At 35.0% G+C, this 18,964-nt stretch overlaps 1 protein-coding gene across 1 annotated transcript in view; it reads left to right on the forward strand.

Moving 5' to 3' along the window:
- Positions 1-318: 318 nt before the first annotated feature.
- Positions 319-18,964, forward strand: part of BMP5 (bone morphogenetic protein 5) — a 125,021-nt gene continuing 106,375 nt past the window's right edge. Inside the window, exon 1 of the mRNA XM_002714515.6 lies at positions 319-1,698. Coding sequence (XP_002714561.1) covers positions 1,209-1,698 — 490 coding nt within the window. The 5' untranslated portion in view covers positions 319-1,208. The remainder of the gene's footprint in view (positions 1,699-18,964) is intronic.

Here is an 18,964-nt window from a genome sequence, read left to right on the forward strand (position 1 = left end):
AGGTAAGATATGTATACTAGTGATTAGTTCTTCCCTGTATTTTATTTTGAAAAGATCTGACTGGCATAAAGAAACACGAAATTAACCTCTATTTACAACTTATCCCTTTTCTTTTTAATATGTAAACTTTAATGACTTATAAAAAAATAGAAACAATTTCAAATATAGATCGGAGACCTATCATGTTAACTTAGCCAAAACCTGAGACTTAATACAGAAGTGTGTTAAATGCATGCCATTAAACAACAACAACAAAAAGCTCCAAAAGACTGCTGTATAAAATGGGTTGCAAAATCATTAGTCTGCTACTTGAAAACTGGCTTTTATTCCCCCAGAACTTGTATGTTCCATGTATCACTATTCTCTGGTTGATATGTGGCTAGAAAATTGTGAAAATGGAGGCTTTTCTGGTAGCAAAAGGGTTAAGTTCTTTTTGCTTTACCAGTTTCAAATTACAATGAGAAGCCTCTTCTTTCCCAGCAGGGTTGTGCTTACATTACTCTTTAGATCTCTCTTGAAAAGGGCTGGTATATTTGTGCCTGCTGGAGGTGGAATTAACAGTAAGAAGGAGAAAGGGATTGAATGGATTTACAGGAAGGATTTCAAGTAAATTCAGGGGAACACATTTATTTGAATAGTACAACCTTGAGTGTTATTTTACACTAGGAGGACACAAAAGATGTTAAAGTTATCACCAAGCTGCCGGACAAATATATATTCCAACACCAAGGTGCAGATCAGCCTAGATCTGTGATTCAGAAATCAGGATTTGTCTTGGGAAGAGCTCAAGGGTTGAGAAGAACTCAAGAGCAAGTGAAGATAACTTGGGAACTTCAGTTTATCAGAAGATCAGCTTTCGTTAATTCAAATACCAAAGGCCTGATCATCCTAAATTTATATAGGAATGCATAGGTCATCCGATCAAATACTATTAGTCGTCTTCTGCCACATCAATGAAGCAAAAACTCTTAACAACTGTGGATAATTGGAAATCCAAGTTTCAGCTTTCATAGAAATAACTACTTTTGACACACTCCAAAATATTTAAAATAGGAACGGAAAATCAGTGAGGATGTTGTGTTCAGAAATGTCACTGTCATGAAGAATAGGTAAATTTGTTTGTTCAGCTACTGGGAAACTGGACCTCCTAGGAATTTTTTTTTAAGAGAAGAAGGACTAAAAATATCAACTTTTGCTTTTGGACAAAAATGCATCTGACTGCATTTTTACTTAGGGGTATTGTGGCTTTTCTCTGGAGCTGCTGGGTTCTAGTGGGTTATTCAAAAGGAGGCTTGGGAGACAATCATGTTCACTCCAGTTTTATTTATAGAAGACTACGGAACCACGAAAGACGGGAAATACAGAGGGAAATTCTCTCTATCTTGGGTTTGCCTCACAGACCCAGACCATTTTCACCTGGAAAACAAGCGTCGTCTGCGCCTCTCTTTATGCTGGACCTGTACAATGCCATGGCCAATGAAGAAAATCCAGAAGAGTCGGAATACTCAGTGAGGGCATCCCTGGCAGAAGAGACCAGAGGGGCAAGAAAGGGATACCCAGCCTCTCCCAATGGGTATCCTCGCCGTATACAGTTATCTCGAACAACGCCTCTGACCACCCAGAGCCCTCCTCTAGCCAGCCTACATGATACCAACTTTCTGAATGATGCAGACATGGTCATGAGCTTTGTCAACTTAGGTATGTCGTTCATTTATTTGTTAATCTGTGTTATTACAAAGTGGAAGTTTTCCTAATGGTAAAGGAGCTACTTGGTAGGTGGTCATGTTTATATAAAGTCATTTTCTATAACTCTCCTCTCTGGCTTCTGTTTCCTTTCTTTCCTTGATGCTATGTAAGATTTTGCCTTAGGCAACAGAGTCAAATGTTGTTTTAATAAGAAAAGCTGTAATTGAACACTTATAGCTCAGTTAGATTTGAATTTTTTACATCTTGTTAAAATTTCAAACTTGCTTAAACTTTTGAATGAAAAAGCGATAAAGAAAGGAAATTTATGCGACTATGCTATGGGGGGAAAGGAAAAAGAAAAGCAGCAAGCACTTACAGAGGGGAAAGTAAAAGTGACATTCTGAATCATTTTTTTTTTACTAGCAACTTGAAGAATGTATATCTTTATATGCAGCTTCAAAAATCTCATCTAGGGGAAGTAACTAATGTAAAAATATTGACATTAAGTTAGCTAAGATCAAATCATACTTTAAATGATTACTATCAAATAATCCACGGAGGGGTCCTGAAATTCTATGAAAAATATTTTTAAAAGAACCTTCAATCTAACATTTCCTAAATGTAGTGATTAAACTATGTTATACCTAGTGAATTTTTTCCACACGCAAGAAAAATGTAAAACACCCTCTCATGCTCTTTGTATAAATTTCTTTACTTGAGATCAGTTCTTTAGTAGAAAATGTCTGAATAGCAACAATATTATTAAATAAGTTTTAAAATTATTTCTTACTCAATGCTAGTAGTTCATAGTAGTTTTTCAATAGTGACAATATCAAATGGCAAATTAATGCTTACTATTTCCTCTTACAATAATATTAAAGAACTTATCAATTTAAAATGACTTTACAAGAGCTGTTGTTTTCGTTAATGTTATTCAAACCAAATGTGAAAACTTACTGTTTTCAAATAGTCAAAGGAAATTTACATAGAATATATTTTATTTTTGAAGACTAAAAATTTTATAAACAAATTTAATCAACTGGAAATATTTGAAAATTTTTAATGTCAGAACTTTTAAAACTTTAAAAATGCAATCTGCCTTGATTTAAAAGCCACATGTTTTACGATACACTTAACTAAAAACTTCCTCATTCAATATCTCAAAGGAAATATTCCTTGAAAAGTCAGATAGCAACAAATCTTAATAACACATGGATGCTTTTATAATATATGTTTCTTAATATGCCCTGCTCATTTGCTCTTAGCAATGCTAGCATGAAGGATAAGGTGCTTAATAAATCATGCTTTATGTTACTCGAAACAACGCTCTCATTATTAAGTTTTAGTAAGTCATCATTTGTTGCATTAATCAGGTGTCTCAGAGGCCTTTTCTTCTGCATATAATTAACTGACTTCATTTGACACTTTTAAGTCATTAAAATGTAACTTAATTCCAAATCTGTTGGATTGCTCTTTCCTAGGATAAAGGAAAGACCCATACAGATGTGGGTCATGAAACATTTTACTTTGTAGCAAAAGTATTATTCAAGAATTTAAATTAGTTTTGATACATTTGTAGAAAATTTGAAGCAGCCTAATTTGCATACTCATAAAACAAATTACAGAAAAAATTAGTTCAAAATACCTAAAATCTGACAGAAAAATGTGTTATGCTATACACTTTGAAAAACAAGAACTGTCATGAATTTGCTCTAATACTATATTTTATTATGATTAGAAAAATATTAAGTATTATTTTTGAATTTGTTTGCCAGTACTTGTTATAAATCTAAGTAGAACAAGAAAGTCCAAAACAATAAAAACATTTTTATTCAGGGATTTCTAGAATGTATATTTTTCATCAATGAACATATACATCTTCAAATCAATGAAATTTTTGTTATTATTGGTTGAGTTACAATAACACAGTAGGTTACTAGCTTATCATCTATACCAAAAAATTTTATTATTCAACTTTCTCTACAGAAACAGTATTGAATATAATCTTCAGAAAACTTTATTTTTAAAATGCTTGAACAGCTTAATAATGACTTTTCTTCAATACCAAACTGTGTCACTTCTTGTTTCTTCATCTAATAATTTCAAACTAAATGTCTCACATGATATACTACAAAATGATTCTGAAACTAGGTGAGTTTCTCTTAGTAGTATATAAGGAAAGCTGAACCACAGTGTGATCCCTAGATCGTGCCCTTTTAATGTACTCCAAACTTGTAACCAATGACTACTTAGTAAAAAGCTTTAACTGCTCTATCTTTTGCATAATAAAATAGGGACAAGCATACTCATAAAAGGCAAAAGTGCAAAACCATTATTAATTGCACCAAGAATTTCAGTTTCTTTTACTGTAATGTTTATTAGCTAATATTAACTGCTACTTGTTTGGTGATCTTGAAAGTCTCAAAAGAAGTTTACTTTTTGGTGTCTTAAGGGAAATGTATATTATGGAGACTAGATGCAAATAACTCAAATTAGCAGTGTAGAATGGATTTGTACTGAGTAAGTCACCTGGATACTTAAATATGTGAAAAGAATCTGTTGACATTTCCTATAATAAGATGAATTATATAAATAGAGTTGAGTGGCATTCTTTATAAAATACATGTATGTTATCATTTTCAGAGTAAACAATGTATTTTTGCATTCATGTTGTCATTCAGAAAGATACCTTGTTCTAACATAGGTTATGCTAATCACAACAATTATACTTAATGCAAACTTAGAATCATATGTAGTAAAATATTTACTTCTTATCTTTCAAGTAAGATTAGATTTGTGTTGATAAGTGCAAAATTGAATTTACTAAAAGAAAAAATAAAATGCAAATAAATTGCCTCAAGGCATGTAAACATCTAAATATAAAATCAAATATATCATTTTTACATATAAATTATTTTAGTGATTTGTTCATTTTGAAGAAACTGATATAAATGATTGTGTGAAATGAAATTTTCTAGTCTATTTTATTTATTATTCTTAGGCTACATTTTGTCAGTCCATAGTATCGAACTTTTGCATATTTAACTCACTGTTTTTGTTTTTTGTTTTTGTTTTGCTTAAAAGTGTTGAGTATCAGTGGAGTTTTTGCTTAGCTAATACCACTTTGATAATATTTTTCCTTGCTAACATCTCTTTCACAAAATGTGAAGGATCAGTTGTTATACTAAATCTCAATGCAGATGAAAGGAATGACTAGAGCATGTGTTTGCAATATTTAGTTAGTGTTTTGCTTGTTTATGTAAAGATAAACATGTAGTTGTTTCTGAGATCTTTTAGTTAGAAAACATCTTTCTTTGACTACTTGTAATAGTACACATAGAATGACAACATTGTAGATGTTCTAGAAGAAATTACAAAAAAAAAACAGTGAAACAGGAAATTTATGTTTGTATTATTCTTTGTTTACATGTATCTTTATGAAAACTTTAAGTATACTAAGGGTTCTTGACTCATTTGATTGGTTGGTTTGGAGTCCAATGTTTCTTAAGTATATTTTAATAATATGTATTAATTTTCCAACATAAATCTTTTAAATGTATTTTTATTCTTTCATATTTTATAAATATATTTAGTATGCTAGATATAAAAGAAAAGCATACTTTCAAAAACTTTAAATTCCCCCACACTTGCTTCCTCGAGTCTTAAAAACCTCTTGGTACTGCAAGAATTAATGCTTATGTCCTCAGTTGATACATTTGAAAGACATCATTGATATTAACTGTTGCTTTTGGCTGATTTAAGTACTAAGAAAAGAGGAATTTATATGCGTATCCACCTATGATACCTATCTATGTAGTGTGTCCAAAAGGGTGATTAACACTTGTGTAACATAAACACACCCATAAACACATACAAGAATTTTTGTGAAAGGTGGATGAGTTGGAAGAAATGATAATCTTTAGGTTATATATTCATGAATTATGCCTAGAACACAAAGTGATAATATTGGTTAAAACAACAACCATTCTTTAACATATTTAATTTTGGGAAAAAATGGCATTGCTAAAGGCTGACACCTTTTATTCTGTTCTTCAACAACCCAAGCATTCATGGATGTGACTAAAGGGATTCGTCTTCTCCTTTAAAGCTATTTGATTGTCAAATGACTGGCCTGGATGTCAGAGATAGCTGTAATTATGGTTTAATTCCAGGGTTTCTTTTTGTAAGTTTTAATGGTTACACAAATAGCCAGTTGCAGAAGTTTGGTAAGAAGTAACTGCTGGAAATACGTAAAAAGCATTGAACACAGGCTAGTGGGACTTGAGACTGCCTCAATCACCCTTTCATTCTTCCATTTTCTTTCATATCACCTCCCTCTCCCTTCTCTCTCTCTCTAACCCCTAACATGTTTTGGGCCTTTCCCCTTTAGTTCTGAAGTCTCTGTTGGCCCCAGGCTCTTTTGGCACCCCTCCCTAGACCACCCCCCTCCCTTCCTGGGGTCTGCTTTTAGTCCTAGTTTCTTCATAGCTAGAGGCTTAGATTAGTTGGAAATCAATTAGTTCCAGTTTGAGAATTTAGGTACAGTCTCCTGTTTTCTCTCTAGTTGAGAAGGAAAAGGTTATGACGTGCCAATTGCAGCCTCCACCCACTGGGAGAAAAGCTCCCAAGGGCATCAGAACTGCCTTGGCTCTTGCCACCCCTGTAATTGTTTCTCCATCATCCCATTCTTTCCTCCTCATCTCTTCCTGAGAATCCCATTGACAGAGTTTAATTGGCTTTTGCCTTTACTATTTTATAAAACAGTTAAAATTTAAAAGAGGAAGTGTGAAGGAAAGAAAAAAAATACAACATTGGACAAAAATAACAGTATTCAAACATGCGATTCCCATTTAGTTTATAAAAAAACCATTACTCGTATTATCATTGTTTAATATTCATAGTACTTCTGGGAAGAAATTACTATTTGCTTTTTTTTTTTAAGTTGAGAAAAGTTGATGAGACAGGATAAAGAGATCAAGAGTAACAGTTGGAGGCATAGTACACTGAGGACGAGCTGGAAAAACAAAAGAAAATATGCTTTTAAAAAGTACTTGGAAGAAGGAAAATGAATGAAATGAGTTGTTAAAGACTGGTCTTTGACTTGTGCAGGTGGAGTTTGTGTGGGGAAATCCTCAGTCTACCTCGTACTGTCACAGCTGCTAATTCAAAATCCCAACCACATCAGCTCCAGGGGAAAACCCTTTCATCCTTACACACTAAAATGCCCAAGTGGGGAAAAGAGGGGGCGTCTCAGTATTTGTGGACGAAGAGCATACAGACGGGCTACTCACATTCACAGTCATAAATAATGTAGTAGCTCGGCTTTAAAAAAAACCACAGGTTGAAGGAAGAGCCTTCCCTGACGCAGAGAGAGAGGCTGAGATCTGAGGAGCCACCGAGAGGGCTGGAGGCAAACAATGAATCCCTTGTTCTTAGTAATATTTATGAGTGCTTCTTTGCACCTTAAGTTCATATTTTATTGGCTGGGCTGTGGGGTTTCCCCATTTGCTCATCTCTTAAAATAATACCCTTGGCTAAGATATCCTTGAAAACACACCAGTCAGCGCTGACAACCAGTTCATTTATTTGGGGGTGGGGTGGGGTGGGGTGGGGCGGGGAGTGGGGAAGAGATCTGTTTTGATTTTGATGTCAGATTGGGATGTTTAAAATTCAGCTCACCAAGTCTGACCATGAAGTAAAAATAATGCAGTATTTACCTGCTTTTTTTTTTTTTTTTGAGAGATGTTTAAAGGAATTCACATAACCAAGTAGTAACTCTTGGTTTGTGTAAGTCTTGTCCAAATGGTTGAGTAAATTCTAGTCCAACAAAACAGAAACAAAATTTATGAAAGTGTACAATATTTATGATGAGAAAAAATCATCATTTGTAGATTAGTAAAAAAAGATATTTCATGGTTTGGGGAGAGAAAAAATAAACAAAAGCAACCTAGAATAACAAACTTGCACACCACAGACAGTGTATTGTCTTCTGGTTGGAAGGCAGTAAACTGAACACATATTACATAAAATAGAAAAGCCAAAACCCTATGTAGTTTTGAATAGTTTCAGATAGACATTAAACTTGGGTATGTGCTATTTTGTAATTTCTACGATAATGAAGATTCTTGTCTTCATAATGTTAAGTCCTTTCGTCTTTCTTTTCATAAACAATGGTGCATGGTGTTTATATTCCAAGAAGTAATTTTGTATTTTCGAAACAAATGAATCTAAATAAACTATTTCTTAGACATTATGCTTATATAATTTCTTTTTAGAAGTGAATGTTAGCATTTTTACTGTCCTTATTAAACAGATTTCCTAAAGTTGTTAGGGATAAAGACAATAGTTTCAAAAGGCATGAATTTTGTTAAGGATGATAGGACATATGTCAAAACTGCGAGACTTGACATTTGTAACATTTATGAAAACCTTCAGCTGTTTTTTAATATGAGAAATTGAATACTATTTGTTGTGCAGATTTTTGTCCCTGTTGTGAGTCTGCAATTAGCCTCTTTTTAAAGGAATAACACTCATTTCTAGAGACTTAATTCCATGGCATGTTACTGCTCATGTGAATTTAAAGTTTAATTATAAATTAATTTTGTTTTATTTTCTGTGCTTCCATTGCAAAAGTAGAGTAGCACAGGGCAATCCAGAATGCCTGGATCGGAATCCATAATTCCACTAGCAATGTGATCTTGAGCAAGTTACTTAAATTTTCTGTGTCTCTGTTTCCTTATCTAAAAAAAAAAGTGTTTTTCCATTGGTGTTGATAGAATTACATGAGCTAATTAGCACACAATTTTAAGACCAGTATTTGAAGCAGAGTAAGGCTTAGAAATACCCGTTACTGTTACTAGAGTTGTATTGGTATTCATCACGTGTACTATATTTGCAGGAGTAGCTGTATCATCAATAGAGTTCAGTGCAAACTGAAATTCAAAAATTCTTAAAAATTTTAGGATGGTGGCATCAGAGTACTAGACCAAATGCAGCACCCTTCTAAGCACGGGATCCATGACACCAACCCTACTGATTTGACTGTATGCTGTCATGGCAGGAACCATGTCCTATCATGTCCTATTCATCTCTCTCTCTCTCTCTCTCTCTCTCTCTCTCTCTCTCTCTCTCAACTTTCAGTGGTTTATCAGGGTCCCAGAAGGAACACTAGATGTAAACTAAATCATCTGAGGAGATTCTAACAAAAGTTATGATGTCTATAGTGCTATGCGCAGGATTTTTCAGCAAAACAGGAGATAATGAAGTACCCAGGGACAGCAGGGGAACCTTCATTCCTTCTAGGCTGAGGGAGGAAATAGTTGCCAGACAACTCAGAGGAGAGATACATGGAATAGGTATCTGAACTGTGGCTGCTGGGAGAGAGACATTGTCAGTGTATACTCAGCTGGAAGGGAATAATGGAATAAATATCCACAGCAAGGTTTTCCACCATCCATTCATCGATCCTCAGTCAAAGTTCAAGATCCACGGAGCCCAGTGGTGTAGCCCCTGTAAATCAGCTTCTTCATGCAGGAGGCAGAGTAGAGAAATGTGGAAAATAGAACTTGAGGAACAAATATAAGTTATTTGGCACAATTGGATAAATGAGTAATCGGATATTCAGTCAACAAGAACTCTAGAATCATTTTAATTTTAGTTCAAGTTACTGACACGTATTTTGGATTTCATCTTATTTATTCTAAAGTCAAAAGAGTACCATAAATTAGCGTGAGAGATAATTATTTCAGGAGTTGGTGATACAAAATAGTGAAAATAGAGGCAGCCTTTTGGCTTAGAGGTTGACACCACTTGGGAAGCCCATATCCTATATTAGAATCTGTGGGTTCAAGTTCCAGCTCTGCTTTCCAACTCAAGCTTAGTGTTAACATGCATCCTGGGAGGCAGCGTGTGATGGTCCATGTATTTAGGTCTCTGCCATTCAGGGGTTCAAGGCCCTTGCTTTCAGCCTGGCTCTGCCCCAGCATTTGCAAGTATTTGGAGAGTGAACCACTGGATGAAATCAATCTTTTTCTCTCTGCCTCTAAAATAATAAATACATATGTAAATAAAGCTTAAAATAGTAAAAACAAACAACCTGTTGAAAAAATTAAATTATATATAGGTCAGTAATTTCAGCTGAAATATCAAAATTATCTTAGAGTAAACTAAAATTAAAAACAAAGCTAAAGAGCTCAAACCCTGTATTCCCAAAACAGGAAGAAGCAGTGTTTTCAGATTGTAATACAAATAGCCTGTGATTACCAATCAAAAATTGGTATTGTAAGTGCTAGATAATTGCAAAGAGGTACAGCAACTGTGAAGAGCAATGCATTTTAAAATCTTTTGGACAATTTGTTTTTATTCCTATTCCCTGTCTTCTGAAATGACCCATGATTGTGTGTTAAAGTTTTAGAATTCTGAGTGGAGTAATGTGATATTCTCACATGTAGCATTCACATTCCATTGTTAATGTTGCAAGTGAAAATAATGTTAGGATGAGGTAAATTGGGATTATAGTTTTTCTTCTGTGCCACCTTTACTCTCCCCTGGAAGAGCTCTTTTGACTCAAATAGGGAGAATTTAGTGGAGGAGCAGCTATGTCAGCTATTTAGTTCCCATAAATAATCAACCACTAAGCCTTCAGGCTGGAGTCATCTCCCCTGCCCTTTAATCAAGAGGAGCACTGACTAGAACAGCTCCTTTCTAGTATTGTCCATGTTCCCTTCAAAGCTGCTGAGGATGACTATTTTACTTCTCTAATTATTAAAAGTTGAAGAAAGGAGGGTTCAGCTTGGAAATTGGGTAGGCTGCTCTGCAAATAACCTTGGTGTAGGCACTGAAGACTTACACAGTGCCAAGATGTGAAGGTCATCAATAAAACAGCTTTTATGGTTAATGTTTTGTAGAGAGAGAGTGGAGGGGGGTCACTGTTTTTTCTTCAAGCCTCTTAGTAGGATTTAAGATTTAGGGTTTTGGAGTCAGATTAGTTTGAATGCCAATCTTGAATTTAACAATGGTATATCATTGAGCAAGCTGTTTCACTTCTTTGGGACTGCTTTTTGTTTGTTTGTTTGTTTGTAAAGTGGAGGTTATAATAAAGAATGGAGGTTAGGATTCAGTGTTGTGAGGGCATAAGCCTTTAATCCTACTGAGATAAGTACTCTATTAATGATCTCTACCGCTACTACAATTATTTCCCCTAGAATAGAATCTATGGGGTATTAAGGTTGCAGTAGATCTAAATTAAGTTCACTAGACTTTGTCAAATAATTGCCTTGCTGAAATTCTGAAGCATTATGCACTCAACTTTTTCTCTCCCCAGAGAAAATGAACCCTGGATTTTCTTGACTCTGTTTTCGAGTTGGACTGTAAATGGACTCTGTTTCTCAGTAGGGTGTCTGGGAAAGGTCAATCCATGATGGTGCCCTCATAAGAGTGACTACAGTGCTTCCCTTTGAGCGCCCAAAGGCACTCTCTTCTGTGATGAGCTGCTGAAAGTGCTTTTCATCTTAGATTGGTCAGATTCTTAGAAGTAGTCAATGATTTTACTTTAGATTCAGATATTACCTGTTTAATTTCCTTGCCTCTTATGGAGAAGGGAGACTGGTTGCAATTCAAATTAGAGGATATTTGATTGCAAAGACATAGACACTTTCTAGAAGAGCCTTTAAAAGAAAGAAAAATTATGAAAAATTTTTAATTTTTTTGTTGATAATTCAATTTGGTTTTTGAGATTTACTTTCTGAAAAGTTGACTCATGTTTAATTCCAGGTGAGTGAGCTCTTGTATTCTAAGTTGAAAAGTCATCCTTCAAATAATCATTCAATTCTGAAACTTTTAGTATTTTCCGTACCTTACGTTATGTTTGAATTTATGATTTATGATTTGTAGCTTTTATAATTAGTATAATTATTTATATTTCTATTAGTATTTTTTTAAATGTAATAGCATTCAATCTAAATATGGTGGTTTTCCTAAGCAAGTTGTTTTGGGCTGATTTTATTTTTAGGTGCTAGCCAGATCTTTTTGCTCATTTTCTTGAGATATAATAACTGTCATAATCAGGCACCGCGGCTCACTAGGCTAATCCTCTGCCTGTGGCGCAGGCACTCTGGGTTCTAGTCCCGGTTGGGGCGCCAGATTCTGTCCTGGTTGCTCCTCTTCCAGTCCAGCTGTCTGCTGTGGCCGGGGAAGGCAGTGGTGGATGGCCCAAGTGCTTGGGCCCTGCACCCGCATGGGAGACCAGGAGGAAGCACCTGGCTCCTGGCTTCCGATCGGTGCAGCATGCTGACCGCAACGCGCTGGCTGTCATGGCCACCTGGGGGGGGTGAACCAACGGAAAAAAGGAAGACCTTTCTCTGTGTCTCTCTCTCTGTCTAACTCTGCCTGTCAAAATAAATAAATAAATAAATAACTGTCATAAAATTTGATACAGGATTATAACTTTGGATTTAATTCCAAAGCCACATAAAATGTCATCCATGAACTGTGGACATATAGATTCATAGAACACACATTGTAAAGGCATTATATTGATTTTTGATATTTCATAATATATTGAGTGGGCAATGTGGATTTATTTATGTTTCATTATTTGATAAGATGATCACTGCTAGCTTTTTACTTATGATGAGTAAAATTCTTGGAATAAAATATGGATTCCATCTATGTAGATGGAATTTGATGTTTATGATTTTTCACTTTCCCACTGTCACAAACCGTTATTCTCTAGTTATTTAAGCTGAAGAATTTTATTTAGCAGAATTAAATTAACTACTTATTATTTTTATATGTGTAATACATTTAAAATATATGACATTATCAGGTTGTAGTATATTTGTAGCAATCGTAATTAAAACAACAATTAACAACCACAGACGTAATTCCTGGGCAAGAAATTGGACCAAGTAATTTGCATGTATTATTTCAGTTAATCAGCATCACAATTCTGCGGGTAATGTGAAAGTGGAGAGTTATAACCCTGCTAGTAAATGGTAGGCTCATTACTGGAACCCTGATACGTCTGGCTACAAATTTCATGTTCTTTGCCATCATTTTTTAGCTTGGTAACCCATTTTAAAACAACAATGAGGATAATTGGTACTTAACAAAATTAACTTTATGTGCATTATGTATTTTTACCTAAATTACTGTAGTATGTAACACTCAAAGCAGATACAGAATGCAAATCTATGGAAACTAGAGTTCTGAAAGGTCATTCATTCAGCTATTTAAACATACAAGATGACTACCTACTATTGGATCACACGCTGCGGGGAAGACTGCTTATTTCATTGCCAAGATCCCAGGGCAATGGAGCCATGTCTAGGCCCAGAATCTTTGATTCTTATGCCAGAATTTTTTCGCTTAATGTTGCATATTGTAAATAAATCACACCAAAATGTAGGGCAAAGTAAAATTATAAACTAACAAACATTATTTAAAAGAATTTGTTTTTTGTTGTTTAAGTAGCTAGGCTGAATCAACCTCTTATCCAGAGAAAATATATTTCAAACCTTAGTCCCTTAAGAAATTTTAAAAAGTAAATTTCTCACCAGTAAATGGAACTGAAGGAAACCCTTGAGTCCAAAAAAGCATGAAGTAAAACAGAACCAAGTTGCAGCAAAGCTTAATGGTTCTGTCAAAAACCTAGCTTTGTAGCTATAGGAATATTAAATGACCAATATGGAAGTTCCAGCGACTTTGAAGGAAATATGTAAGAAGAAAGCTTACATTTTGCTCTGGATACTTACTGTACATCCATAAAAAATGTGACTCAAATGCTCATTATTTATTTCTACTGTACTCAGGAATTAGGGGTAGAGATATGTAGTTTTTTAAAATTAAGTTGTGTTATGGTCTAGATCTTGACCACTGGCCCAACCTTACTTCAACTATATTTGATAAAGTTTTTCACTTGTATTGCTTTGCTAAGAAGATTTTGTTAATGTTCATACTGAATATGATGCAGTTTCTGGTTATAATGCAATCAATGGTGATATATTTTACAACTTGGAAGAGAGTTGTAAGAATTAGCATAAGGATTTTGGGTATTAGGTAATGATAACATTGTTGAGAAAAAAAATTGACCAGAATACTATGACTGCTTTACTCTTTACCAACTGCTTAGTGATTGAACTTGTGAGAGGAAAATCACAGCAAAATATAAATCTCATTTTGTCAGTATACTATTAAAGTTGTTGGTACTATACTTTCAATAAACACCAACAAAACATCAAGTCATCAAAGTGAAATAATAAAAGTAGAATTTAAGATTTGTAATGCTGTCTGTTCTATTGGATATTGTCCTCGACAAGTAGCAGGTAGGTACTCTGTATTTCTAAAGTGCAAGACAGCATGCAAATAGCATTCTCAGTGCTGAATTATTTAGTTCTCATAAACTGAGCATATTTTGTAGATGAGGAAAGTAAGAACTTGGGTTTTAAAGATATTTCTCCAAAGTCATTTACCGTGTAATGGGAAGAAATGGATTCAGAGTTAAACCTATTCACTGCTATACTCTGTTGCCGTCGTAAATGCTCCTGCGACTGGGGCATTGCTTGATTTCCTTTCAAAGTTCTATATATTTATCCAACATGTTGTGTATTGCATTTGGAATATTTCATTTAAATTAGTAATGAACAAAAATGTAATAAAATGACATGAAGACATTTTAGAGAAGTTTCAATTAGTTTACCAACAGTCTTCTCCCTGGAGTTCAACTCTTACAGGCTTTTGATAAGAATTGTGTTGCTGTGATCTTTGGAAGGAAGCAAATGTTCACAAAGTACAGAGGGGATGATGAATTTTGCAGACACCATGGGTATTGATTTTGTGCTGTGCAACCTAACTTGTCAGTAACAAGGAGTGGAGAGGTGATCTGTAGTGTTGCTTCCTACCTTTAAAGGATAGCAGTAACATTTCACCAAACAACAGAGGCAAAATATCAACTTTGCAAACAGCAATAAAGCCTTAAAAGCAGTGTTTGGAGGCTGGAATAAAGTAATAGTGAGTTCATTTGGATGCTGTAAGATTTCCAAACTGCCAGCTTTTAAGGCCACACAAGCAGGGCTAAGTCTGACTGCCTGGCCTCAGCATCTCTGATCCAACCCGAGACTGGCCAGTGCATCTTATGGAATACCTACTAAAAGTGGAACGTTGGGTTGCAGGACCATTTATGACCAACAAGTTATAAATTCTTGCAGGTAGAAACTGGCAGGTAACCTCTGCTTCATACTCCTAGCTACAGTTAAATCCTCCTCCTCGTACCATGTAACATTGAACATTCCACGTTTAATGCATGTGTCTTGATCTGCAGCAGCCATAACCCTAATCTCTTGCATGTGTAAATTGAGTTCCTTTCACAAGGCTCACTCACAGCCCCTGAGCTGTACAAAAAGCTAAATGTATTATTTTTGCTTCTTATGTATTTTATGAATTAAAGGCTAAAGGTTTGGGCTAATTAGTTCTTTTTTCCACAAAAATATTTCTGAAACTTCTGCATTTCTCAAAGCAAAATGAGAAAGTGTATGAGGACATCTATGTCCCGGTTACATTCAGTTCTCTGTAACTGACAGGGGCAACCAAAATAAAATAGATTTTCTCTCTTTGTCTTCTTTACCCAGCCATTCCTACTCAATCTATTACAACTTTATTTTAATATAAGGAGAACAGTATCTGATTCCTAATTATTTAGTCTGAGATGTACTTAGGGTGTCAGAAGATAACAGTGTAGTTTGAATAGGTTAAGCATTTCATTTAATTTTAGTTAGAGTAATTCCATTGACATAGGCTAATTCAAACACTTTAATCCTAATTATTCAAGTCTCCTGGTCACATACAATCATTTACACCTTTTAATTAGAATTCTGTGTAAGTATTTCCTAATGTATGTCATTGAAAATATTTTTATGTTTTTAAGAAATGTAATCTGAATTTTTTAGTTAAATAAATTTGAACTATACAGAGGAAATGCTGATTAAAAAAGTTTTCATATTCTTGGGACAGGACTTCTCAGTATGTTTTATGCTAATGATCATTGTGAATCTCTGGAAGGAGGCTATGGCTTACACTGATTCAAATACACATTGGAACTTTGAACAACAGATCCTCAACTGTGCTTTCTATCATTGGAAATTCATTCCTAGAAACACTGTTCTATGAGGAAATACTGCTTTAAAAAAGGAGTTTTGAAAATAGGGCAGGTAGAATATTGTGAAATTCTAATCTGTTGGCACTGTGGCCACATTGTATCTAAAATTGAGGGGCCAGCTTTGTGGAGTAGCAGGTAAAGCCTCTTCTGCAATGCCAGCATCCCATATGGGTTCCAGTTCGAGTCCTGGCTGCTCTACTTCCAATCTAGGTCCCTGCTAATGACCTGGGAAAAGCAGCCAAAGATGGTCTAAGTCTTTGTGCCCCTTGTATGTAAGTTGGAGACCAGGAAGAAACTCCTGGCTCCTGGCTTCCTCCTGACCCACCCCTGGTTGTTGCAACCATCTGGGGAGTGAACTAGCAATGGAAGATTCTCTCTCTTTCTCTCTCTCCCTCTCTCTGTAACTCTGACATTCAAATAAATAAACAGATCTTTAAAAATTTATGTAAAATTTGAAAACCATTAGCAAGAGCAGATGTTGTGGTGCAGTGAGTTAAGCTACCACTTAGGATGCCTACATCCCATATGAGAGCCTGTTTGTGTCCGAGCTCTTCTCCTTCCAACCAGCTTCCTGCTACTGCATCCTGGGAGGAAGCAGATAATAGCTCCAGTGCTCGTGCCCCTGTCACTCACGTGAGGATGGGCTCCAGATCTCATCCTGGTCCAGCCTCAGCTTTTGTTGGCATTTGGAGAGTAAACCAGCAGATGGAGCATCTATCTCTGTTTCTTTCTCTGCCTCTCTCTTTGTTGTTCTGCCCTTCAAGAAGATGAAAATTTTAGAAAATGAGAAAGAAACAGGAAAAATGTTATAATTACATTATTTAAGGCCAACCATTGTTGAAATTTTTGTATATTCCCTTCTACATTTAAATATATATATTCATAGTTTGTGAATATTTATGCAAGCTGATACTTTTAATTTATTCTTTTTTAGTATATGCCTTTTTAATTTGCTAAGCAGTTAATCATTATTTATATAAATATTCTTTTATTGTTGGGCATGCATTTTTTCAGGTTTTACTATCGCATACTTTATTGTAATGGATAGCTTTATACGTATGAGTTTCAAAACATTTGTGGCTATTTCTGATAACCTTTTAGAATTCATTCTTAGAAATTGTTTCCAAGCCATCTTAAAAATACTATATTGCTTTTCAATAGGTTTGTTTCAATTTCTATTTGTATCATCAGTAAATGGTATTTTTCCAGACCAAAATTTGAATTACAATATGTCTAATCTAAAACATATCTTTTTTAAAAAATGATTTATTTAATCATTTGAAATTCAGAGTTCAGATAGAGAGGGAGAGACAGAAAGAGAAAGAGAGAGAAATCCTCCATCACTGGCTCACTCTCCAAATGACTGCGACAGCCAGTTATGGACCAGACTGAAACCTGGAACCAGGAGCTTCATCCAAGTCTCCCATGTGAATGCAGGGGCCCAAGTACTTGGGCCATTCTACGTTCCCAGGTGCATTAACAGGCAGCTGGATAGATAGATAGTAGGGCATCTGAGACTGAAACAGCTCCTATGTGGGTTGCAGGCATCACACTGGGAGGCCCAACGTGCAGTGCCGGTCCCTAAAACATACCTTTGAAAATTTGTAATTCTTCTGAGATTTAATGGCAACTTATATTTTCTCTTTGGTAAGTTCCATATTAATATTTTTGCTCATTTTTCTATTTGTCTTATTTCATGGTTGCTTATGCTTAAAAATTCTTGTGATTAGATAAACAGTAATTGTTCACTTTTATTTTTTCTCTATTAAAGCTTGGTTTCTTACTTTCCAGCCAACTTATTATTTTAACAGTAATGTGCAGATACTTCCAGATATTTAAGATTTTGGAAAACATAACGTCCACAATCTGTTTTAGAAATAATTGCTTAATTGTACTATAGGTGGCTACTAGAATAAAAATTAAAAACAGTGTGTGAATTTTATAGTATTCAAGGAGTCAGAGTTTGATAAATAAAATCAGGTGACCTAAGAGATTTATTCTCAATAATCTTATAAGCAAATGATTCTCTGTAATTTAACTCCAACATGCTCAGATATAAATTTATGTGACTGAAGCATAATTGAGAGGGTAGAGGTGTAATATCTCATTGTGTACACTTTTTGAAGGTGGCAACTTGAGAAAAGAGAGAGGGAATACTAAAAATGTATATATTTTTAATTGAGTATTAATTATATTTGTTTAGTAGAAAATAGATACGTTCTAGTCTAGTATCTAATTTATTATTTAGTAAAAGTTATGTCGCAGAATCCCAATATGTTTTGGAATAATTAATTTTTTTCCTTTGACATTTTGAGTGATCACATGGTTTGCAGAACATTCACAATCCACTTTTGTTACCATAACTTTAGCATTTTCTAGATAGATGCTTACTTCCAGAATTTATGGAAGAGTGCCAAGGTACGGCTATGTTATATTTCTGGCTAAACCTGGTATCTAAATAATGAATTGTAGGGGTTGGCTTTGTGTCTCAGAAGGTTAAGCCACCACATGAATGCTGGCATCCCTTATGTGCTGTCTGGAGTCCCAACTTCTTTCTAATGGCCTGGGAAAGCAGCAGAGGAAGGCTCAAAAATTTGGGCTTCTGCCACCCACGTTGGAGACCCGGATGAAGCTCCTGGCTTCAGCCTGGTCCAGCCCTTTTCAGTAATGGCCTGGAAAAGCAGAGGAAGATTGTCCAAGTACTTGGGTCCCTGCCAGCCACACGGGAGTCCTGGAAGAAGCTTCTTGACTTCAACCTGGCCCAGCCCTGGCCATTGCAGCCATTTGAGACGTCATCCAGTAGATGCAAGATCTCTGTCCGTCTCTGCCTCTTCCTCTCTGATACTCTGATATGCAAATATGCAATTAGATCTTTTTAAAAAAGTAAATGATGAATTATAGTTACACACATTCTATATCTTATCAACCTTTTAGTTTTAAAATTTTTCTAACATATATAATAACTTTTTAAATTTCAGTACTGTACCATAGTAAGTTATTTCAGGGTATTAAGCAACAATTAGAAATCCAAATTTAAGACAGAGATTGTGTTAACTGCAAAATAATGAATCAAATAATGTGTATCAAGACCAACAAAAAGAAGATGGTGAAGGTTACACTTTTATT

This window comes from Oryctolagus cuniculus, chromosome 5 (assembly GCF_051225735.1).
Source record: "Oryctolagus cuniculus isolate XC-2025 breed Fujian yellow rabbit chromosome 5, ASM5122573v1, whole genome shotgun sequence".
Taxonomy (NCBI): domain Eukaryota; kingdom Metazoa; phylum Chordata; class Mammalia; order Lagomorpha; family Leporidae; genus Oryctolagus; species Oryctolagus cuniculus.